General features: G+C 48.6%; 1 protein-coding gene across 1 annotated transcript in view; it reads left to right on the top strand.

Moving 5' to 3' along the window:
- Window positions 1-26,094, top strand: part of grin3bb (glutamate receptor, ionotropic, N-methyl-D-aspartate 3Bb) — a 173,074-nt gene that overhangs the window by 129,622 nt on the left and 17,358 nt on the right. Inside the window, exons 2-3 of the mRNA XM_028816953.2 lie at window positions 16,259-16,872; window positions 23,657-24,737. Of these exons, the coding sequence (XP_028672786.2) occupies window positions 16,259-16,872; window positions 23,657-24,737 (1,695 nt within the window). The remainder of the gene's footprint in view (window positions 1-16,258; window positions 16,873-23,656; window positions 24,738-26,094) is intronic.

Here is a 26,094-nt window from a genome sequence, read left to right as displayed (position 1 = left end):
AAGACAGAAGTGACAGGATGGGGTCATTGAAGGTATATCTTCAATGAATGAAAGCGAGGAGTCCAGATTCACGCCAAGATTCCTGACTGTGACTGATGGTGAAAGGGGGGACATCTGCTTAGGGACAATCTGAGGAAAGAGAATCAGCGGGCAAGCACAAGATATAAAAGATTACGTTTAAGCTGATGAGCCTTCCTCCATGATGAGACAGCAGAGAAACAACTGGATGTCTGGGCTGATACCTGTAGGTTGTCAGAGATAAATAAGAGGAAGATCTGGACGTCATCAGCACAGAGGTGGTGGAAGAAGCCACGAGAAGAAATGACATTGCCAAAGGAACAAATGTAAAGGAAAAAGAGAAGCAGACCCGGCGCTGATCCTTGAGGGGCACCAATAGAACATTTCTGAGGATACACAACAGGGCCAGTCTGAGGGGTAGGGGGCCAAAGCAGAACTGCTAATTCTGGGTTTATCATGGGAAGAGATAAGCAAGGAGTCAAGTCAAGTCCATTTAATGTAATGAGCACATTTAAAACCAAAGGGGTTAACGCCATTGAAATGGGATGAAAGACCAAGGAGAGTGGGGGCAGAGAGAGAGGGGAGCCCCTTGAGCAGATGGTTGTATCTGTGTACCTACGACCTCCGTATCTCTCTACCTCTGTGTTCTCCTTTCAAGGCAGATATTGATATGCATGACACTAAAGACCCTCAGACGCTGGACTTGTCCCCCATTTTTTAGAATATCAGCGCACTCACTTGGGGGGGGTCGTACTATTTTCAGTGTTAACCTGTCGGGGGTCGCACCGCCCATTTGGCCCCACTTGTATCGGACGCCCAGCTTGATGCGCGATTATCATGCGATCCCCCTACGCTCAGCTGTGTTTCTGCCCACCTTAATAAAATAAATACGGACGGCCCGTTTGTAAACTGGGGGTGTTTTTACGTATTTGACCGCCATTCCGCCAGTTTACCCGCTTCACGGTTCGTTTTGACTTACCGGCTGAAAGACGCCACCTGACACCCGACCCCAACCCCCTCCCGTTGTTATCCTCCGCCGCTCACGACACGCGCGCGGTTTGAGTGTGTTAGGAAATTCCGTCGCGCGACGGAGATCAAATAACGGAGGCGCCGCTCCTCGACTCCTGCCAGCTCGCGTTGATCTCCTCGTCACTCCGGCGTTCCCCTTTGCTGATTTCATTCCCTCCGCTGCTTGTTTCCCTCGAGCCTGGGGTGGCAGCTCCGGGGTGGACTGGAATATCAAGCAGGCTGTTATCTGCCGGGCCGCCATCACACACACACGCACACACACACACGGGTGTACACGCTTCAGGAGCAGGAAATGGCAGAAGGAGATAACACGTTTATTTTGAATTAACCTCTCAGGGACGTCACCTGCCGACAGCGGGCTTTGTGTCCCCCTTCGAGCGGTTCGCACATTTTAAATTGCTCTCTTCTATCTGATGGGCTTAAGGAGTGAAAGGAAGTAGCGAGTCAGAGTCGGACTGGCGGGGTCCTCATCACTCACTACAATATAACAAGTGGGCGGGGATTGGGCAACGGGGTGTGGTTAGCAAGGATGAGGGCGGTGTCCAAAAGTGAAGTCTGATCAAGTGGAAAGAAGAGAAGGGAGGAGGCGGAGTATATGATTGACGTATGAATTCCTGGGGAGAGGCGGGCGCTACATGGGACGTTGTCGCATTATTGTTTTGTTTTATTTTGAATGACAGAAAAAGCAGGAGCTGGAATGGGCATAAGGGAACAAAGAGTGTCATGATCAGGGGGCTACCTGAAGTCAAACTCAGAATCAGAGTCAAAAGAAGCGTAGGGAGAGAAGCCTGGATAACTGAACTTCAACTAAAATGCTTTGAGCATGAGAGAGGCACTATACAGTATACATAAAATGTGATACTATCAACACATAGCAGGGCACCGTCATCTGGAAAAGGTGGCGTGTAATGATAAGTAACAAGTCACCTGACTTCTGTGTCACATGACCAGCCACAGGCATAGCAACAGTACACAATATGGGCGTAGTGGCTCAATGTATGGCCGGAATGATGATAAACCTAATGTGGGATTTCTTAAACTCTACTGTTGCCGTGACCCAATCTTGTCTTCAAGACCCACTACTTGTTCAATGGCAGGACCATCCTCATAACTTTTTGGGGATTGAGGTCAATCATTGGATCAACTCACAGTGATCCTGTATGAGCTACATCGCAAACCATCGGTAACCCATTACCAACAGTGACAAGCAATCCAAAAGTGGCAACCTGTGACCCATTTTTGGGTCGGAACTCATAGTTTAAGAAACCATGACCTCAAAAAAATAAACTTGCAAAAATTCCAAAACTGGCACAAATAAAAAAAGGTTCAAATGTACTAAAATGGAGGATTCTGGGCTGCTTGGGCAGCTTCTTTGTATTGAGAGGAGGCAGTTGAGGTATTTTGGACATCTAGTGAGGAAGACCCCTGTGAGCCCCCCACAAGAGAATGTATCAGTCATGGCTCCCTCAGAGAAGACCTTGGGGGCAGACTGAGGATCCCACTTAAGACCTGCTCTTTGCTGACCAAGGAGCTCCTACAAGTTAGGCCAGGATGTGCTGGACACTGTTTTTGGTGACAGAGTGGCCTGGTCTGCCCAGCACTTTGACCCATCAATGAAACGTGAATGAGGACCCAGCAGTTCACTTTACAGAATATCCACTCCCTAAGCCATCACAAACTGGACCCAGTGCCAGTTCATCACTGGGCACACTCATTCACTCACATGGACTCAGTTTAGAGCTGCCAGTATATGTAAGATGTGATCGCTAGGTGGCACACAGATCTTCTACCCCAGGACCCACAACAAAGCATTTTATCACTTTGGTGTTTTCTTATAACAAATTATGGAAGACAGTGCTCTCCAGCTTTTTGAATCCTTTATGGACACCCATCTCTCTCAACAAACAACTGAAGGTGGGCACAGATTGGTGTGGAAGACAAATTCTGAAGTGGTTTAAATGAAGACATTTCTAATCTCCTCTAATGGGCCTCATGTTTGGCTGCATGATAGATGGGCGGCTCTCACGTCCCAAGGGCTTTCACCTTGGATTACACGCCTAGGACTAGTGGCCTTGAGCTGGACCACCTATCAGGTGCCCACTGGAGCTGTGGGCTCAGAGACTCCAAATGAGTGTCCTTGATTGAGGGCGGCCACTGTTTTATTCGTGTCCCAATCATTTGTCTTTGTCCCTTGTGGTGTGATAGCCTGTGAGTGTCACAGAACTTGTGATCAGCCCTCGGGGGGAAATTACAGCAGGTGACAATGCTACAAGATAAAGACAGAAATGCTGCAAAGTAAGTGAGTGTTTAAAAGTGGAAAGGCCGTGTCACTATTCTAGGTGTGCTCTCTGTGGGGTACAGAGTTACCCCTATAGGTTGATGGGACAGTGAAGTCCCAAGAAGAAAACAACTTTAATGTGCCTGATGCCACCTTTATTCTGGGAATTTTTTGCTCCTATGTGCTTTCGAGTTTTTTTGGAAAAACCCACTTTTTTTTGTGTTAGGCCCACTCCCTACTCACATAACAGGAATTTAGGTTACACAGCGCCCCCCAGTGTCTGCAGCACATGTCGACATAGACTGTGATTAAATTATATAGCACACTAGTGTGACCTCATCTGGAGGACTGGATAAAGTTTTGGTGTCCACATTACAAAAAGACAAAGCAGCGCAAGAGAAAGTCCAGAGAAGAGCAACTGGGCCGATTCAGCACCATGGAGAGCGACAGTGGAGCAAAGACTGAAGGAGCAGAACCCTTCAAGTAAGTGAGGAGATGAAGAGGCGACATCAGTGAAGAGGATGGCTCTAAAGAAGGTTAACAGTTTCTTAGGTTATATAGTGCCTTGATGAGTACAAGACAATGGGGGTTATGCTCAAGTTTTATTAAACACTGGTGTGACCCCTGTGTGCAGTTTAGCTGTTCAAAAAAGACAAAGCAGCACCAGAGAAAGTCCGCAGCTCGAGCAGATCTTTGTATCTGTGCACCTATGACCTCTGTGTCTCTCTACCTATGTGGTCTTCTTTCATATAGTGCCTTTCAAGGCAGTTCCACTCACCAATCCTAACATCAGACGTTGATTTGCATGTGCAAGTCAGCACGGCAGTGAAGACCCCCAGACGCTACACTTGTCCCCCATTTGTAGAATATGAGTGCACTCACTTTAGGTGTGTGGGGGAGTGTATATCATATTCAGTGTTAACCTGTAGAGCGTCTCACTGCCCACTTGGGCCCCTCGTTCAGCTGCACAGCCCCACTTGTGTCGGATGCCCTTCATGATGTTCGATTCTCATGCAATCCTCCTACGCTCAGCTGTGTTTCTGGCCACCTTAAATAAGTGAATACGAACGGCCCGTTTGCAAATTCTTTTGGCTTACCCTCTTCACGGCCCATTTTGACATGAAACCACCTACAACCCCTCCCCCGACCCAATACCCCCCCCCCCACACACACACACACACACACTGTTCCTCTTCTCCGCCATTCCCGAGACACGCGTGGTTTGAGTGTGTGAGGAAATTCCAAAGCAGCACCACAGAAAGTCCACAAAAGAGCAACTAGGCTGATTCAGGACCATGGAGAGCAATTTCAACAACAAGTACTGTAGGTCGATTCAGAACCATGGAGAGCCAACAAGAAGCAAAAATTGGAAGAGCTGAACCTTCTTAGTTGAAGAAATGGAGATTAAGTGGTGGCAACAGTCAACCCATCTGAGGATTATCCCGTTGGTCATGTTGGTCAGATGTCATCAAATCTTAGGATAAAATGCCAGCCAGTGATTCTGGAGGCAGATGTGAAGGTCTACTGGTGAAGTCCATCTGCTCCTCCACTGCTGAGAAAGATGGCCGTGCGAGTTCTAACGAAAAGCACCACGGTGTCCGCAGATCATCGCTTTCTCTAAGATTTAGCTGACCATAAAACTTTGATCAACACCCCATCACTGATTCTTACCTGGCATTTCAATTTGGGTTTGTCGTGTTTTGCCAGTCAAACATTTCCATAAACGGTGGCTTAAGCCCAGCACTTTCAGCAATGGCCACAGGCTGTGAGACTCATCCTGTGCCCAGAAGGGCAGGTCAGTGAAAGGTGCCCCCTATTGGCAGAGTGTAGATGTGACCTGGCACTTTGTCGGTCTTGCCAGTGATGCTCTGTACATAAACTCTGAAGGGTGCACAATAAGCTGAGGCTTTCTTCATGGTGTGGGCACTGAGAGGGCAGTGCAGAGTCTTCTGATTGTGACTCCTTGGTGCCATCTAGCAGTTCATGGGACTGCCACAAGTTATTCTATTTTATTCTGGCCCAACGAATCATTCATTGAAGGGTCCCCTTCACAGCTTCATGGGATTCAGAGCCCCCTAATGACCTTTCCTTGCCCATACTAGTGTGATATCCTTTCACCCTGGATCTGCTTACGCTGTGCTATATAATGAAATGGGGTGGCACTTGGATCATGGCTGCCTTTCTTTGGAAGTACTTGGAGAAAACTGGTGTGGCCAGAGGAGTCCACACAGACTGCATTTTAAATGTGAATCCATGTCAGCTACGGAGGCACTGTGCTACTCTTTAGTGAAAATGTGTGGTACAGCCTTTCCACTGGCACGTCATAGATGCCATACTATACCAAGCCATTTTCAAAGCCCGCTTAATCCTGAAGTGGGTTGTGGGGTGCTGGAGCCTATTCCAGCAAGCATTAGGGCAAAGCAGGAACAATCCCAGGACGGGATGCCACACTCACACACACACACACACAGACACACTTCGACTAACAAAGGGGTGCCAATCCACCTGACCTGGCAGTGTTGTGAATATGGTTTTGCCCAAGGGTCTGATTTTCTCAGTTTTTGTATCCTTTAACCAGTGTATTTAGTGCAGAGGGAGGCAGGATGTTTTTTTGAATGCAGACATTAGAGACCAAGTGAAGGTCACTATATAGCGTGTCTGTTTCTAAATTTCCTTTTCCCGCAGACTCAGACTTTCATGCATTTAAATGAGGATTATTTTCCAGTAATCTACACAGCCGACTGAACGCTTTAAGAAGAAGAAATGAAATATTAGAAGCCCAAAAGTGAGGAAAGCGTAGCGGCCGAATCTTAGTGTCGTTTGCACCGGCCATCGACCCCTCGCTTTGGACCCCCAGAGCATCAGAGCATAAAGGGACGCTATTCTGTTTGGGGGGGGGGGCGTGGGGGGTTTGAACTGCGGAGTGTCAAATGAGCACTGGGTCTGCTCTCCGCTGTGGGACCCTCGATATCAAGAGGGCTGTGCAGGCAAAGACAAGGTGACTTCAGGGCGACGCACCCACGGCACGACGCCCCTGCGTGTCGCCCGTCAAATCCTCCAAATTACAGTCAGGGCGTCAGGTCTCCGAGCAGAGCGCCTCCTATTGTCAAGCTCGTCTACTTTTACAGACTCAATTGGCTGCTTGTCACAAAGGCGCTTCAGCTCTTCCTTTCTTTCCGCGGTGGCTTTCTGCAGATAGAAACTGAGAAGTGTGACGACGCTGTGATTAGAAATGTCTCGGTGTGAGACACACGGCGAGCAGCGCTGCAAAGCTTTCGAAAAAGGCGGCCATCCGTCGTACATCTTGGGACAACTTCGGCATTAAGACACGCTAGGCTGGACTTCCATTCTTTACCTGTAGCAAGCCACAGCGTTCGAAGCTAAATGTCGAAATCGATTTCCAGCCGCCGTCTGCTCTCGCTTGTATTAATTAAAGATGTCTTGTGTTTCGGCTTCCATAATCTAAAAAAGTTCATCAGTTATGACAGGAAACCGCCGCGCATTTCAGTCCTTTCAACATGCGCGCCGCGTATGCCAACCGCCGACTGTGACAGCCATCATGACATCCCTCGGGACGCTTTAACAAACAGGAGGCAAATTACAAACAGAGATGACTATCGCCCTCTGCAGGGACTACGGCGTCTTAGCGGCTGTTCTTATATTAAAATAATGAGCTGTGCTACTCCTCTACAATTTGGTGAAATCTAATACATCAACGTTGACCTCAGTCTTAACGTTTACAGTGCACCATCTATTGGAACGTATTCTGTAATGTATGTAGTAATAAAATGCATTGCATTTGTCATTTCAACAAATGGCACATCACAGACATTTCTAGTAATAAAATGAATGGCATTTGTCATTCTAACAGATGGCACATCACAGATATTTGCATTAGTAACAGACATTGCATTTGTCATTCCAACAGATGGCACATCACATACATTTACAGTAAAAATTGCATTGCATTTGTCATTCCAATAGTTGGCATATCACAGACATTTGTAGTAATAAAATACTTGTGGTGTGCCATCTGTTTGGAATGACAAATGTAATGTACAAGTGTTTGTGGTAATAAAAATGCATTACATTTGTCATTCCAAAAGATACTGCTTTTATAAATCCCATACCAAATGACATATAACAGACACACATACAATGCATTTGTCATTCCAATCGATGGCACATCGCAAACATTTGTAGTAATAAAATGCATTGCATTTGTTATATGAATACAGTAGATAGCATATCACAGACATTTGCAGTAATACAATGAATGGCATTTGTCATTCCAACAGATGGCACATCACAGACATTTGTAGTAATAACAGGCATTACATTTGTCATTCCAACAGATGGCACATCATAGACATTTGTAGTAATAAAATACATTGCATTTGTCATTCCAACAAATGGCACACCACAAGCATTTGTGGTAATAAAATGCACTACATTTCTCATTCCAACAGATACTGATTTTACAAATCCCATACCAAATGAGAAATAACAGAGACATATGCAATGCATTTGTCGTTCCAACAGATGGCACATCACAGATATTTGTAGTAATAAAATGAGTCGCATTTGTCATTCCAACAGATGGCACATCACATACATTTACAGTAAAAATTGCATTGCATTTGTCATTCCAACCGTTGGCATAACACAGACATTTGTAGTAATAAAATACCCGTACTGTACATTACATTTGTCATTCCAAACAGATGGCACACCACAAGCATTTGTGGTAATAAAATACACTACATTTCTCATTCCAACAGATACTGCTTTTACGAATCCCATACCAAATGAGAAATAACAGAGACATATGCAATGTATTTGTCATTCCAACAGATGGCATATCACAGACATTTGTAGTAATAAAATGCATTGCATTTGTCATTTGAATAGATAGTATATCAGAGACATCTGCAGTAAAAATTGCATTGCATTTGTCATTCCAATAGTTGGCACATCACAGACATTTGTAATAATAAAATACCTGTACATTACATTTGTCATTCCAACAGATGACACACCACAAGTGTTTGTGGTAGTAAAATGCACTGCATTTGTCATTCCAACAGATACTGCTTTTATGAATCCCATACCAAATGACATATAACAGATACATATGCAATGCATGTGTCATTCCAACAGTAGGCATATCACAAACATTTGTTGTAATAAAATGCATTGCATTTTTAGCAAGTTGCTTCCCAGAAGTGTGTCCTCTGCCTCAAGAATCACATCTGGTCCCGTAAAGACTTGGTGGGAAGAAAAGTGTGGATTTGAAATAGCAGGTTAACAATTGCAGAACTTTGAGGAGTGCATTCAACTACTGGAACATCCATCAGCACGACTCCAGGACCTTTCTGAAAACTCATCCCAACTGTGATGTATGGACAGGCTTTCTGTTTTCCTTTGCGTTTCCTGTTTCTGTGCTGATATCAAATCGGCATCACGTGTGTTGTGCTCATCTGATTTTTCTTCATGTCTTATGAATGGAATTATGAAGCTAAAATCTCATCAGCGTTGCTCTTTCAGAGCTCATTGCGTCCATTGACTTGCTGCCAGGGGGGCTGCAGGCAGTTGTACTCCCTACTTTTTGGGCCTTCATAATGACCTGGAAGTGCTTCAAACAGGCAATCCCCTGGTATCAGAAGTGCTACGGGGTCTTCAATAAATGTACCCGCATTGCCTTATCCAGACAAGTCAGAGCTGGCACAGGAGACAGGCAACATTCGTCTAGGATGAGTAGCAGAGAAGAAGAAGAAGAAGAAGAAGAAGAAGAAGAAGAAGAAGAAGAAGAAGAAGAAGAAGAAGAAGAAGAAGAAAAGAAACATACTGATGTACTGGGGTATTGTGTTAAATAATTGTTTGCTTTTTGAACCCGGGACTGTGCCAGTGCATCAGTGTGTGGTGTTTGTGGCGCCCCCTCTTGGTCACAACTGAAATAGGCTGTGGCATTCAAGGAACGATGAATTAGTAATAAGGGGTGCAAAGAGAGCCAAGAAGACACTCGCCACACCATCACACGGGCACCACCTCCCTGCTGGACTGCTGACCTGAGGCGCTTCGGCCACATGAATTCCTGTTATGCTTAAGGTGCCCACCTTCTGTGTGTCTCAGCAGAAATCGAGATCCATCAGACCAGGCCTTCAACTTCCACTTCAGCCCTCAGCCTTCTGTGCTTCACTGATACGAGTGGAGCCCGCTGTGGTCTTGTGCTGTTGTAGCCCACCCGCCTCAAGGTGGGATGTGTTGTGCCTACTGAGATGCTTGTCTGCTCATTGCAGTTGGTGATCTGAGTTACCTGGGTCTTTCTGTCCGCTCAGACCAGCTTGACTCTTCTCCTCTGTCCTCTCTCATCGTCCACAGAACTGTCATTGCTTTTTGCACCATTCTAAGTAAACTCCCGAGGTTGTCATACTTGAACGTTCCAGTAGACCAGCAGCTCCAGAAATACTCAGACCAGCCTGCCTGGCACCAACAACCACAACACGTCTGACGTCCCCACCCTATTGTTTGATGTGAACGTGAACTGAAGCTCTTGATCCGAATCTGCAGGATTGGATGCATTGTGCTGCTGCCACGTGATTGGCCGATTAGATGATTGGCACAGCTAAGCCAGGGTTCAGGTGGTCCTAAAGTCCCCTCCCTGTGTATATAAGCTGCAGCTTCTTATTAAACTTTTCCCTCATAGCATCAGACCCTCATTTTTCCACAACCCTGGTAGCTTTTTAACATTTTTCTTCTCAAGTTCTCCCAAAGTTTCCTCGCTCCAACTTTTCTCCCAAAGTGAATCCCTAATATTTTATTTTTTTCTTTTCTTATATTAACTCCGTCTCCCCAATTACCTTTCATTAAAATTTAATTCTTATTAACATTTAATTTAGACCCTGAGGCGCCCCAATGTTTTACCACTTACTTCAGAATCGGCCTCTTTGAAGATGCATTGTCACGTGTCACAGTCACATCATGCTCGTTGATGACGGTCTCGGCTCAGTGCCCTCGATTTCCTTTTCTTTACTGCTTTCCTCCTCCACAAACTGACCAGCCAAGAGTGGACAACCCAGTGTCCCTCCTCGTTCAGAGATGTCCACTTTAGCTTACCGTGTCTTCAGAGCAGATCAAGTGTGTGTGATACTCACAGGCCTTTTCCAAATCTGCCATTTCCTGTCCTCAGTTTAATCCAACGGTTCTCTCAGGAGTGTCACATCGTCCCCAGTCTTGTGTCCTGGGACTGCCCAGGTGTCACCCTCTCTCGCTCAATCTGCCAATACCTGACTCTGTATTTCATAATCTGTGTGCAGTAAAGTGTTCGGCCTCTCGTTTCTAACTGCCTGTTTTTCTCCTTTCTTAGGGCTGAAGGTTTCAATTCCCTTCTTCCATATTTCTCGACTTGTGTAATTTCTAATCACTTCTTTTAAACCTTCTGCACATTTTTATTTAAACTCTAGAAGTATAAAAAAAAACTCCAAATGCAGACCAGCAGTTCCTGGGTGTTGTGAACTAACAGCCTCAAAGCACGTAAGTCTAAAAAGAATTTCCAAAAATGCCCACTAGAGGGGGAAATCCCATCCAAAAACCCCAGCTAGACACAGATAAGGAGTCTTAAGAATTTTTATACAATACATTTTTGTAATATCATTGTGTATAATGAGGCCCCATGGATTACAAAGGCAAAGGGATTTGCCCAAAACATGAAGGCAATCCAGTGCAACCTGAGTCCTGGTACAGAAAGCTAAAAAACGATGTGAAAAACAAGAGCATGAAGTCCAAAAAATACAAATAATTAAAAATACGCAGAAGAAACACATGACAGCTTCATAGCACATTCATGATGGACCACCAGGAACTGGGGGAGACCCTCTGGATTTCTAGAGCTAGTTATTTGGCAGGCGGCCCCTCCTCTTGGGGAACTACCCAACCATCATTAACTAAAGGAACACCAACACCAGTAAATGGCTGTAGAAACCAGAGAGGACGGTTGGGCATCCCATCCAGGATGAAGGGGGGGTCCTTACCCAGCCAGGATGCCATAATGGAAGGATGGACTAAATGGGGGCAATTCCCGGTCAGGACGCCTCATATATCCCCAGCCTGGGTGGGATGCCCAAAGAGTACAAGAACTGGCAGGAGAGCACAGCCGGGTGCAGTTCATCCCCCACTTTAACAGGTGGCAGTGTCTCTCATTTAGAGTCTCAGTTTGGATACCCGCAGGGCTGCATGAGAGTTGGGGTCCTGCCTGGTGGGCGATAGGGGGCACTGCTGGGGGAGGATCTCCCTGGCTGTCTCAATAACTCAGAAGTGGTTATGGCACATCAATGGGACCACTCAGTAAAAGAGACCACACTGGGAGAGGAGACGGGCAACACTCGACTGGAGAAGTAGCAGTGCGGTGGGCAGAGAGGGGGAGAGAAAGAAAGACAAGGAAGGAGAGACAACACTCGTTTATTTGTACATGTGAGGTATTTGTAATCCCACCCCCTTTATTAGAACCCTGGACTGCGTTTGTGTGTTCGTGTTTGGGGCTCACTGGCGCCCCCATCCTTCACATGGCTCAACAAAGAACAACACGGGACATAAAACAGGAATTCGGACCCCTAGCTGAGGATCTGTCACTCCAGCCTGCACCCCTTTTCTTTAACGTTCTGATTGTCTTTGATTTCACTTAAAACACACAAATCGAAAGTCAAATTCGCTTTTCCTCCTTCCTGTGACTTCATTAACACAATGGAGATTGAAATGAAATGATTTAAAATGATCATAAATTATCATTATTATCAAAATAATAAGAACATTTTCTAAGAGATGAGACCCTTTAGTACGCGCCTGTCCTCGGCTCTCTGCGTCGTGTATTCAGACTCTTTAGAGACTGTCGTCACTTTGTCACCGCGTTGTCATCACCTCGTCACTAATGGGTAACTGGCTCCTCAGCTCAATGGTGTTGATTCTTATGGTGTCCTTTCTTTTTTTATTAGGGGGGTTGAGAACTAAGACATTTCGAGAGGCTGGTCCTGGACTGTTAGAGTCCCCCTCTGGTAGACCCCCCTGGGCCCACTGCAGTCGACTGGAGCGGAGGACGTGATTGTCTATCTGCTCCACGGTGAGGATGTCGGGTTTAGATTTCTGCAGCGTCTTCAACACCATCCAGCCATCCCTGTTGAGGGGTCAGCTCAGAGCGGTGAGCCTGTGGTGTCCTGATGATGGACTGTCTGTCAGGCGGACCACCGGCTTGTGAGGGTCCAGGACTGTGTGAGCAACACAAGGAGCACAACTGTCCGCTTTACTCTTCACTCTGCACACCTTGGACTAGAAACAGAATGGCAGGTCAGGTCACTTGAAGAAAGTCTCAGAGGTTTCTGCACTTATGGGGTCCATTGATAAAGGGAGGGGGGGGGCAGGGGGAGAACTTTGAGAATTGTCAAACTCAACATCAATAAAACCAAAAAATCTGCTTGTTCACTTTCACCGCACCAAAGATCTGCGACTCAGGGAGTAGATATTGAGGTGGTCCGCTCCTACGGGTACTTGGGGTCCACGTCAGTGATAGGTTGGTCAGGTCTCAGAACACAAAGGAACTACATGAGAAAGAGCAGAGCAGACTCTTCTTCCTTAGGAGACTGTGCTCCTTTAAGGTGGACAGTGACGTCCTTCACATCTTCTACGCCTCTCTGATGGCCAGCGCTGTGTGCCGGGCTGGTGACGTCACTCCAAGATAGGACCACCCAATTAACAAGCTGATTAAGAAGTGTAGGCTTAGCTAGGGGACTCATTCTGGATCCCCCTGGAGGTCAAAGACAAAACTGAGAGCCACGATGGCCAATGCTGCACGTCCCCTCTGTGACACACCACCACTGGGGACGTCCAGACAATGCATTGGCTGTTCAGGAGTTGGGAGGGCTGTGGTTTTGTCACTGGGGGTGTTGGGGTGACAGACAGTAAACCTTCAGCTTTGTAGCTCGTCGTGTCTGCTGCTCTCCCCCAGTTGTGTTTAAGAGCCCCCAGAGTTCTGATTTTTGAGGGTCCCTTCCCACCTTTCTCTTTGCTCATCTTGACATTTACATACGGGGACCCCCAAAAGAAGTCAAAAGGCTGCTTCTTGGTATTTATTGTAATATTTCTTGAGGTGAGGGAGGCTGATGTTATATTCATCTCTCTCTATATATAAAATACAACATCTGTCTGCTGCGGTGGGTTGGCACCCTGCCCGGGATTGGTTCCTGCCTTGTGCCCTGTGTTGGCTGGGATTGGCACCAGCAGACCCCCGTGACCCTGTGTTCGGATTCAGCGGGTTGGAAAATGGATGGATGGATGGAACATCTGTCTGTCGCTCTGTCACTCTGTCTGTCCGCTTTTCACGAGAGAATGACTTCACAGATTTGGATCGCTTTCTTTTTGTTTTCTAGAATTTTCTTGAACATTCCGGTTGCTTTTGCGACTCCTCTTATCGCATTAAGTATCAGAGTTCACTTGCGGTTCCCGATTTCTTCACGCTAATCTGAGAGAGAGGCTGCGGGCCGAGGGGAGGGGGAAGCGTGATGTCAGGAGTGGGCGGGGCAGAGCCACCCCACCTCACTGTCCTGTTTCACTACTACGTGGCTAGTTAAGTATACTGGCCTGAGCTTGTGAGGGTCCTGATAAAAAACCCAAAATCAGGGTCTTTAATGACCTCTTGGGCACAGCAGAGAGAGCGTTGACCTCATCATTGAGAGGTTTACTGACATCGGCGGTGACGTTCATGTATCTCTGGTGACTCTTCCCATGAAGTCAGTAGACGGATTGGTAGAGCATGGGGGGGGGGGGGGGGGTCATGAGGTCACTGAGGGGTGTGTGGCACAAAAGGACTTTAGAGTCCTGGGGCCTCCTGTTTGTGAGACATGGATGCTATCAGTGACCTGAGATGAAGACTGGACTCTTTCATGTGAGTCTCTTCAGAGGGTCCTTGGGTCTCGCTGGTGTGACTTTGTGTTGCTCATGGGGTCCCCAATGAGGCACATGACCTGCATTGTGAAGGAGCGTCAGTTACGGCACTACGGCCACGTGGCGCGATTACCCGAGGGTGATCCGGCTCATTATTGAGGATCCAAGTGTCTGGTCCAGGCCAAGGGGATACCCACGTCACACCTGGCTGTGGCAGATAGAGGGTCATTTCTGGAGGGTGGGACTGGACCGTGTGCCTGCCTGGGGGGGCTTACCAACCTGGGGTCTTGAGCTGTTTTGTCATGTGGTGTATCAGTGCAGGCTCCCTGGCCTACTAGTTTATTCCCTGCAGTCGCTTTACTTTTTTACCTCTGAAGGTAATTCCTAAATTCTCGATTACTCCTTTCCCAGGTTTTACACCGAGGTCTCCTTCATTTCCCAAACCGGCATCAAATAAGTGAACAGAAGAGAAGCAACGTCCTCACATTGTAAGGAGAGTAAACTGCTGTTTTACAGTGACGGTGACAGCACAATTGTCCTCTTATCATGCGGTCCCAAAAATCATAAACATATAAAGGTCCCAAAAGTAAATCGAGTCGCCTTCTGACATATGCAACAGGCTGCTGGAGACGGTCTACTGGTCCTTTAATAATAATAATAGTAATAACACATTTTATTTATATAGCGCCTTTCCCATGCTCAAGGCGCTATATTTTTCTGCGCTGGGGTCTCCTTGGGAAGTAACTTGAGTTCAAACTTATCAGGGGCTAAGCCTGGACACACCGGGAGCTGCTGTAGAAAAAGAGGACGGTGGCAGAATTGGATGCCATCCTGAAAAATGCCCCCCAGGAGGCGCAATCTTGAAGCACTTTTAACCAGGGGCTCACCCCACCACAGTGTGCTAGGAATCCCTCCTGGGGGTCTTTACTGGCCGCTGCTATCAAGCCATTCAATGCTTCTGCCCGATGCCTCTGACTAAATACTTAAACTATTTAATTTGCAGTTTCTGCACAATATTGATTGATTGATTGATTGATTGATTGATTGATTGATTGATTGATTGATTGATTGATTGATTGATTGATTGATTGATCGGTGGTCTTTGAATTTCATGTTCTGCTGCTCTTTGTTTCTAATGTAATCATAAATGTAGTGACCTTGAAGGGTGATATTTACATTTCACTAAAACATTTACCCACAATTCCTGTTTGCTGTATTCTCTCCACTGTATGCAAATTGTGCAAAAATCACCATCCAATCAAAGCACAGTGTCCCAGATTTTTTTTTCCAGGCAGAGACCAACTATGACAGGTGGCCGAAGGAGTGCCACAGATCAAGTCACAGACGGTGACGAGCACCGGCACACGGGATTAGCGGAGTTCTAAGGCAGGTTGTGACCAAAGCCCATCTGAGGGACGCGTTGGCCATTGGCACCGCAGTGAGAGCCGAGATCTGCGGTCCTGTTGCCGTGTTCAGCGTTTCATTTTATTTGGTGGCTTATGTTATGCCAGTCTGAGGATTATTACTGTGATGTTTGCCATAATGTTGTCATGACTGCTTCGTCACTTATGGTGCAGCCTATAGATGTTTTGTGCCCCCCCATCCATTGCATGTTTATGATGAGTTGGCGCTGCCAGCCCTCCCATGAAGTCGAGCGTTTTATTCATCCTTCTGTTCTTCTTCGTCTTCCTCCCACCCTGGAGACACATGCAGGTGCCGAGAGGTGTAGCCAGGGTGTCACCTTTAGCTCTGACCCTGATGACCACTAGTTGGGGTTTTCTGGGTGGTCTCCTAAAGTGGCTGATGTTGCTGAGACAGAGGAGAAGCAGAAGGAGTTCTTTGCGTTGCCCCCTTTTGGTTCCCATGGCCGCACATTAGAACTAGTGTCCAGTAAGACCACGTGTGGCCCCAGGGGTCTGCAATGTTCTGATTGTCACTTGTTCCTTGTCCTTGCGCTCCTCCCTTTGTGACCCTCCTCCATTATTCTCTTGTTTCTGTCCACAGAACCCGTTCCACCTGCAGATGCTGACCCGCAGCCCACCGAGGTCGCTGGCCGAGTTGCTGCTGAGCGTCCTTCACCGAAGCTCCTGGCAGGAGGCCACGGCCGTGCTGTGCCAAGGCTGGCAAGACCTGGACATTTTAGAGCTCCTCAGCACCCATGAACACGACTGCCCATTGCTGCTGCGAGCGGTCCTTGACATGACCGCCTGGGGTCCCGAGCAGGACGAGGACATGGAGGACTATTTGAATGACCACTTCAAGTCGCTGCCTCCTTCCACTGCACTGTTGCTGGGCACAGACCCCCAGTGCATCTCTAACGTCCTCCTGACCGCCCAGAAGCTCGGCCTGACCTTGCCCACGGTCCACTGGGTGGTGGCATACCCTTTGAATCCTGAGGCCCTGCACAGCATCGGCCTGCCTTACGGGCTGCTGGCCTACGGGGAGGTGAACCTCAAGCCCCTGGACTTCTACATTCAGGACGCCATCGAACTGCTGGCCCGGGCCATCTCTGTGGCAGTCAAGCAGCAACCCGAGCTGGCCCTCCTTCAGACGGTGGTCAACTGCTTCGAGAAGAGGAGATACGACAGGAGCCTGACGTCTGGGAGGTATCTGTCCAGGTAACGTCGGCCCACCCATTGGGTCTGCTTGGGATCTAAAGACCTGTGCCTGGGGTTAGTTAAGAATGACTAGGGGGGGCATATGTATGTGTGTGTGTGTGTGAGTGTGTCCTGTGGTGGACTGGCACCCCATCTGAGGACATGTCCTGTACTGGGCCCAGTGCTGCTCTTATCCCAGGGGACACCAAAATGAGTAAATGACAACATAGTCCTGGCCACTAGGGGGCACTTTATAAGCCAATTATACAAACGTCTGGTGCTGTCAGGAATGCCATCTCATAGCCTCTGTCACTGGCACAGTCCACACTACCATAGCACAGTCGGGGGTCTACCGGAGTGAATCTCAAGTTGACCCCACTGACCACACTGGACCACATCATACAACTCAGTGCCACTTGAACCCCAAGTCGATTTCGATTACTGAAATGGCACCCTTGGCACCTCAGGTAAGATCAAACCCAGGGAAACCAAACTGACTGCATTGGACCACATTGTGCAGCTCTTGCTGTCATTCCAGAGTTGGCATTGATCTACATGAACCCAGTAATAACCTAAGTGACCACTTTTAGTGCCACTTCATACCTGGGGTGGGCCCAAACGCACCCCAGATTTATTTTGATGACTTTTCTGGCCAGCTGGCACAGCCCACACAACCACTTCATAGCTGAACCCCCAGTTGACTTCAGTAACCAGTTCAGCCACAGGAGCCTTACATTGCCCACAATGGATGCCTGCAGTTGGTGATGCCACTCATCACTCCACCCAATTTGTGCAAGGTCCATCCTGGAACTTTTTGACTGTCACCCTGTCAGTGGTGGCACAGTCATCATCTAGGTTCATGTGTCAGTGGCACTTTGCTCACCACCCTGACATCATCCTGACCTCAGCTCAGCTCCACCATCTTCATTTCATTCTGATGCCCACATTGCCACACCATGGTAAGCTGGCACAGATGGCATCACTTGAAGTCCTAGAAGTTGATCTTTATTTCACCATCATCACAGCAGTCCTGCTGAGCTCTTCTAAGTGTGAGGAACACCACAATGATGTCCACCTCCCTGGGTGAAAATGTAACCTTCATCATTAATCTATCTATCTATCTATCTATCTATCTATCTATCTATCTATCTATCTATCTATCTATCTATCTATCTATCTATCTATCTATCTATCTATCTATCTATCTAATTTCCCATCAATGGAGTCACAATGCGCAGATCACAGCACAACCCAGATGTCCTCTGGACCATCCATCTCCTCGTCTTCTTGGTGAGGCCACAGCAGCACTGCCCAGACACTCTCAACACTCAAACCCCTGAAGGTGGCATCACCTTCATCACCAGCATCTTCACCAGGGTTTACCCAGCATGCATTTCATTGGCAGGATCACCAAACCTGCACCTTCTTCAATTCTGACATATCCGCCATTGTCCTGTCATCACCATGTGACCAGTTGGCACCATGGCCTAACCCACAGTCCATTTACAATCATGCTGGCCTTTCCCGTCCCTTTGGGCTTTGCCACCATCACAGCCTTACGGGCTCATCCATGCCTGTCGTCCTGTCACTGGTCATCCTCTGCTATTATGGCCCACCTGAGCAGTGCTGGACACCCCAAGCATCTCATCTGCAACACCAGGGCTGCCCTCATCACAGCTGGCAGCCTCACTTCAACACCATTGTTATGCCAATAAAACTGATGTCTCAGTCTGGTTGGCATCTCATTGGCACCATTCCCTCACTGCATCTGATGCCAGTGACAGTCTGCTAGGGTCAGCTTGTCACCTCCATAGATGACTAAGTCTTTCTGCAGTGGCATGGGCACAGAAGAAATTAAGGCCAGCATAAGTAGCTCTATGAGCTCGGCACAGGGCAAAACAGAAGGTGAAAAGCACCCAGTGCCAATCAAGGGCAGCACACACCTGGGGTCAAAGCCACAACTGAAGGCTGAGGTCTTGGAGGGGCGAGACATCAGTACTGCCATGCCACTCTGCCACCCTCTCTCTGTAGCCGAACCCAATGCAGATTACTTGTCACTGTGCGCCCAATGCAGATGAGATTGGTGACCCCTGAAATAAGTGGAAACATAAATTCAACGCAAATGTGACTGGACATGGACCCCAGCTGCAGTCCCACCTCTGTGTGTATTCAGGTGGGCTTTCTCAAAATCACATGCAGCCAGGTGGGCTGGCATCTCCAATACATGTGCTGTGATGTACTGGTGCCCCCTGCAGGTCGGATACCTAAAGTGCACTTAATGCCCCTGGCACCGACCCAGGAGAGGTGCTTAAAGAAAATGGAAAAAAATCATTTTTATAAAATATCCAAATTAAAAAAAAAGTCAATGAGCTTGTTAGTGTAGTGAAGCCCTGGCAGCACGCCGGTGCCACAATCGAGGGCAAATTGAGAGGAGATGGCAGCAAAACAACAAGTTAGGAAGCCAGATATTTTAGGTTTGAGTCTCATAATAATTGGTGGTTGTTGTGAGAAAAGAACTAAGAATTGAGTATAAAATTCAAGTTTTATAAAAACAAAATAGTTAAACTGGACAAATTCCTTTGTTTTATAAAGCGCCTTCTAGAATAAAAGCCATCACATCCGCATGACAAAGCTTGGGGTGTTGACGCTTTAGGACTCTGCCCTCTGCTGGCCAGTGATGGAACTTAACACCTCACTGCAGACTAATGCTAAAGTCAGGCCAATTCTATTTATTTATTTTTTACTTCTATTATTCTTATTATATTTTTTTATTTGAGGTAACCAAAATATATTTATAATTTAAAAAAATGCCATCTTGACTGAAAGTGTCTGAGCTTCTGCGTTGTATGCAACCATCCAGTGGAAAAGTGGAGTTTGGTGTCCTGCTCCACAATTCGGACATTCACAGACAGTCTGAGGACCCCACCAGGCCCTGAGTATGTCTGTCCCCAACCCTGTTGTCCTCAGCATGCCTACAGCCCCCCCCCCCCACCCCACCCCGGCCAACTGCTCACCCCCCCCCAGGTCCTCCACATGCTTGTAACCTAAAGGGTCTCAGCAAAAGCATCAACTATCCAAATTCCCTCAGTATTCCCAAATCCCCAAGACCCTCAGCTCTCCCAGCCCACCACATCCTAAGGTCCTCAGGGCGTCTGCACCCCTCAAGAATTTCAGCTAACCTGCCTCCACTACACCAAGACCCCCTGCATGCCTCCCGGGGTCTTCACCTCACCTCTACCCCCAGGGCCCTCAGCATGTCTGTACCCCCCCCCCCCCAGCAACTCCATGGATCTCAGGGTGCCTATATTCTCAGGGATTCAGAGCCCCCTCACCCTTAAGACCCCCGGGGTGTCTGCACACTTTACAGCCTTCAGATAGACCCTCCACATTCCTGCACTCCACAAGGTCCTCAGCTCATCCCCACACCAAGGACCTCAGTGTGCCTGCAGCCCCTCAAACCTCTCATCTCCCCACCAGCCATAAAGCCCTCAGTCCCTCAAGGCTGTCAGCTATGCCCCCCCCCCCCAACAATAACAAGGCCCACAGCATCTCCCCCCACCCACCACCAGGGTCCTCAACTAATCCGTACTTCAAAGTTCTCAAGAGCTTTGGCTCCGTCACACCCCCAAGACCCTCAGCCCCCCCAGTCCCCCCCCCCACCTGACCAGTAGCTACACGAGCAGCTCGCAGCCCTCAGAAGTGCCAAAGTGGTCCGTGTGCCCCACTCGCGTGGCTATCGCTGGCCAATCTCACATTCTGGCACCGACTTTCATCTCCGATTTGTCCTCCCTGCTGTCGTCCTTACTTCCTCATTTTTTTCTCTTCTTTTTAAGAGGTGACATGAATTTTAATGTCACTTGGCCACCAAACAGCTGCTAATTGGAATTCTTAATCCGTCAGCCAGAACAAAGGCGGCTACAAGGAATCTCATTGACCTCCAGCCCACCGCCAGCCGCAAATCACAGCGGCTCATCTGTGCAGCTGGGCAGGTCATCGAACCCGAGGCGACGTCCCATCTGGGCTGCCCAGTAATTGGTTTCGGTGTTAATGAAATCCACTGACGTGACTTCTGAGGGTGTGGTGGGGGGGTCCAGACTTCGTGTGTCGCCTTCTTTATTTTATAGAGCGCCTTACACAGCAAGAAGAATGACAAGGTGGCTTTATAAAGTGTGCAGGAGGAAAATTTAAAAAATAACAGTAACTTGGCACCACACACCTGGCACTGCCCAAATGGTAACAAGAGCATGGCACAGCGGGAGCAAGACCCAATGTGGGAAGACACCCTTCAGCGTCCATGTTATCCTCTTTCTGAACCCAGGGGATCCAACGGATCCAGCAGTCCACATCCGTCACCTAACAGACAGGGGGAGGAGACCATGGGGGGGACGTGCCAACTTGACACAGAGGGCACCGAGGGTGGGCACTGTAGTGTACTGTGGTTCAAGTGCAGGGGGACATTAACACTAAATACAAGTCAGTCTGTTTTTGATGGTCACCATTGGTAACCCCCAACTCCAGCCCTGGCACCATCAAGATGGGCATTGGCACTCCCGTGGGGATGCCCAACACATGAAATCTGGAAAAATGTTTCATTCCTGTGTAGCCACAGAGTCCATTTTTAGCTGGGATGGTCCATCTGTTGGGGACGTGTTTCTTATTTGTGAGTGGATGTTTGGACACTTCACAGTCCGCCACGTTAATGTAATAAATACGAGACATATAAAGCGCCTTTCACAGTGGGCAAGATCCCGATGCAGCTTAGCAGGTCAGTGCAGCAGTGGTGCCCTTTCACTGGGGATTTCCCCTACAGTGGCAACCTGGTTTGATTAAGTGAAAGACCACCAGGGGGCACTCTTCCTCCTCCTCCTCCCTTGCAAGCTCACTTTGTACACTTGACTGACTTTCCAGTCCAGCCGTCATCACACAGCAAGCCAGCAACAGAAACTGAACCAGTAGCTGTGCCCGTCAATGTGGGTAAAGGTGGGCAAAGTGGCACCCCCAGTGGACCAAGCAGGAGCTACCAGGTGGGTTTCCAGGCCTACCAACTGACTCAAGGGAGGGCCATCCCACTTCCATCAGCACTTGGGGGGTATGACTGTCTTTTCCTTCTAGAATGAACACACCTTTAACTCCACAAGAGACCCCCCCCCCCCCCCCGTTGCCAGACCCCCATGAGTGCACCCCTGTTTAATGATCGAGCCACAGCTGCAGCCCTGAATGTTGGGTGTAATTTCACCTGCTGGGCACCAAACATATCCAAACTGCCAAATGCAAGACGAGAGAAAAAAATAAGACCCAGGTTCAAATAACAATGATGGGCTCAAGACAGAGCCTACAATGCCAAGGTGCAGCTGGCCGGTGCCCCCTCTGCCACTCTCTGACTTCATCTACCCATAGAGCAATGTGAAGCCATCTTTGGCAACAAACTGCAACTGCAGTCCACCATACCTATGACATCACTCAAGTAATGCAGACCTCCGTGGCGGTGGTCTCCGCTTCACATAATCTGTCAGTGATGTCACGCAGTACGCCTGCCTAAGGTTAGAGATGAGGGACGGTCATCTGACAGAAATAATGACAACTGTCCAGTCAACCAAGTGACTTCAGGGCATTTCGTGACAGAGCTTGTGAGCTTTTCTTGATGTTGTCGGTGTTTAATGGCATGGCTGGCATCACAGGTACTACAGTTACACCCACCCACTGCCACCTTGGAGATCTCGATAGATTTCAGTTTAGTGCTGCCCCCTAGTGTTGTACTAATAAAAGTGAACTGATTGCAACTTGGAAGTAGGAATTTATCAAACTGACCTCAATGCAGATGTGACATCACATGCACCCCAGTTCCAGTCCCACCTCTGTGTGCATTCAGGTGAGCTTTCTTAGGGGTCCACCCTTATTCCAAAAGTGCATTCAGCCAGGTGGGCTGGCATCTCCAATACATGTGCTGTTTTGTACTGGTGCCCCCTGGCGATGCCTCACTGAGTAGTTTGATAGGGTATTGGTGGGGTACCAGTTGAGTTCAAGGGGTCTCCACTTAGACTCCATCTAAAAACTTGACAGAGTGGCCCTTTTTAATTATTGTCATTATTGTCACTTGGTTTATTTGACTGGGATGATGCTCTGGTGCAGAGAGATTGGAGTCCTGGACCAGGTGGCCAGTGCTGCCCCCTTGTGGCTATATTAACTATACTGTAATAACTTTCATTATAATTTCCATAAAGCTGAGCAGCTGCATTCAGTAGTGAACACATCTTAAAATGACAAAGCCACGAATAGAGTAAAAGAAAACAGTAGTGGACCACTGTCAGAAGAAGGGGGGGGGGGGGGGTGAGCCCCTAATTCCACTCATTCATACATTTAGCAGCCTTGAATGTTAGAGGTAATTGCAGCTGTTGGACCCCAGAGGGCACAACGCCTGAAAGTGAGGCCCTCCACTGCTGAGGCAGCTCTGAATTAAACTACAAATCCCATCAGGCTGTGCTCTCTTAGACTGGGAGCCCATGCTGCAGACATGCAGAAGGCTTCACTGGGAATGTCTTGCATTTTGAACAACCCCAGTAATGGTGTCACATCATCACCAAGGTAAACAGGTCGCCCCCTACAGGTCACCATGGGGTCCAAGGTTAGGAGGCGATTAGGACCATGGCTTTTGGGGTGGTGTAAAACAGGTGAACCATCTCAGTGGGACCCACTAAGGTGCACTCATTGTCCTTTTGCTCCTCCCCCTTTACAATATGGACACAGAATGGCATGTCACCACAGTTCTGCCACCCCTCAGCTGCCCCTGTGCTTTGTCTTCCTGCAGGTTTCTGGCCAACACCTCCTTCGACGGGGTGACCGGACATGTGTCAGTTGCCAACGTCTCTCTGGTGCTGACCACCCATACCTTCCACATCTGGAGCCTACAGCGGGACCCCTTGGGCCAGCCCTCCTGGGTCACAGTGGGCACCTGGCAGTGCGGCCACCTGGAGATCGAGGAGCAGAGTTTCTGGCAGGGCCGAGGGCCATGGAGACGGTGGGCCAGTGAGGCGGGCTGGAAGGGTGGCCGTTGGGATGGCATCTCCAGAAGCCATTTGCGAGTGGTCACCTTGGTGGAGCACCCGTTTGTCTTCACGCGTGAAGTGGATGAGGATGGCAGTTGTCCAGCGGGGCAGTTCTGCCTGGACCCCCGAACCAATGACTCTGAGGTGCTGGACCGCCTGTTCCAGGAGTTGTCTCAGGAGAACAGCACAGCGGTGCCCCCTGCCCTCCGCAAGTGCTGCTACGGGTACTGCATCGACCTGCTGGAGAAGCTGGCCGAGGACTTGCGCTTTGACTTCGACCTCTACATCGTCGGCGATGGCAAGTACGGCGCCTGGAAGAACGGCCGCTGGACAGGCCTGGTGGGGGACCTCCTGAGCGGAGCCGCAGACTTGGCAGTCACCAGCTTCAGCATCAACTCGGCCCGCAGCAAAGTCATGGACTTCACCAGCCCCTTCTTCTCCACAAGCCTGGGCATCTTAGTGCGGAGCAAAGACACGGCCGCCCCCATTGGCGCCTTCATGTGGCCTTTGCACTGGTCCATGTGGGTGGGCATCTTCATGGCGCTCCACCTCACCGCCCTCTTCCTCACGCTTTATGAGTGGAAGAGCCCGTTTGGCATGACCCCTCACGGACGCAACCGCAAAAAGGTCTTCTCGTACTCCTCGGCCCTCAACCTGTGCTATGCCATCTTGTTCGGCCGGACTGTCTCCAGCAAGACCCCCAAATGTTGGACGGGACGCTTCCTCATGAACCTGTGGGCCATTTTCTGCCTTCTGGTCCTCTCCAGCTACACGGCCAACCTGGCCGCCGTCATGGTGGGTGAAAAGACCTTCGAGGAGCTTTCAGGAATTCATGATGCCAAGGTGAGTGAGTGCGTGGTTGGGGGTTGTGGTCAAATGGGATAGAAAGGACTGGCGGTTGAAATGAGGCCCCCCAGAGGCCAAATGAGTGGTTGAGCCAGACAAATAATAAAGAGAAGAGACCCTAGAATAGCCTGCTGGGCTGAGGGGCTTCAGGCCTCGTGTCCCCTCACGCCTCTTCTTCCATCTACCTGTACATTTGAGGCCCTCAGTGACCATTTAAAGCCCTCCTTGGAGTTTTCTTCAGATTTCACTTTAGTGCTGCCCCCTAGTGTTGTACTAATAAAAGTGACTTGACAGCAAAATGGAAGTAAGAATTCATCAAACTGACCTCAATGCAAATGTGACAGCACATGCACCCCAGTTCCAGTCATACTTGCATGTGCATTCAGGTGGGCTTTCTCAGGGGCCCACCCTTATTCCAAAAGTACATTCAGCCAGGTGGGCTGCCATTTATTTTTGTGCAGCCCAAAATCACACAGGGAGTGCCAGAGTGGGCTTTAACAGACTTTGTCTTTTGACAGCCCCCCAGCCTTGACCCTCTAAAAAGACCCAAACAATGTCTCATTCAGTCTGCTATGGGATTGGTGGGGTTATGGTGGGGTGCCAGTCGGGTTCAAGGAGTTCTCTGCTCCAGATGACTGCCATGTGACCTGAAGGACAAACCCTTTATATGTTTATGGGGTCATTATGGTCACCTGCTTTATATGAGTGGACTGATGCGGCTGTAAGTGTTAGACCAGTGCTGCCACCTTGTGGTTACACTAATTAGATTGAACGTTAACAGCATTCAGCAGGGAGAGCATTACAAGAGGCCAGCGACGGCCACCTAGCCGGGTGGTAAAGAGGAGAAGCGCACAAGGAAAGCCGAGGTGGGCCGCTGTCACACGAGAGGGAAGCTGCTCTGCGCTCTGCTCGTTTCAAAATTAAATGTTCACACTCAGAAAGAGAAGGCACCTGAAATACAAAAGAACATCCACTAAAAACGAGCAGAGAAGTTATGGTGGAGAACAGGGGGCGCTCTTGAGTCATCCCATGACCCACATAAGGAGAAGGAGACCAAAGTCAAAGGGTGGGAGTGTGAAAGCAGGGGGCAAACGCTGGCATACATTAACCAGGAAGTGCAGAGCAGCTCACCTCAAGCACGGGTCGGAAGGTGCTGTAGATGTGGGTGCAGATTTGCCAGGCGGAGATTTCGAATTTCCAAATCTTTCCTTAAGATAATCGAATGAAAGCTGAACTGCTGCCACAAATTTCCTTAACGAATAAGTCTGCTGGATTTCAACCAAATCAGTCCACTAGGAGACGAGTTGTTTCAGGCGGACAGACGGACAGACGTGGCTACCACAGTAGGTGCTCC

The sequence above is a fragment of the Erpetoichthys calabaricus genome, chromosome 12, assembly GCF_900747795.2.
Source record: "Erpetoichthys calabaricus chromosome 12, fErpCal1.3, whole genome shotgun sequence".
Taxonomy (NCBI): domain Eukaryota; kingdom Metazoa; phylum Chordata; class Cladistia; order Polypteriformes; family Polypteridae; genus Erpetoichthys; species Erpetoichthys calabaricus.
Note: the sequence above shows the minus strand (reverse complement) of the source record. Positions and strands in the feature narration are given on the sequence as shown.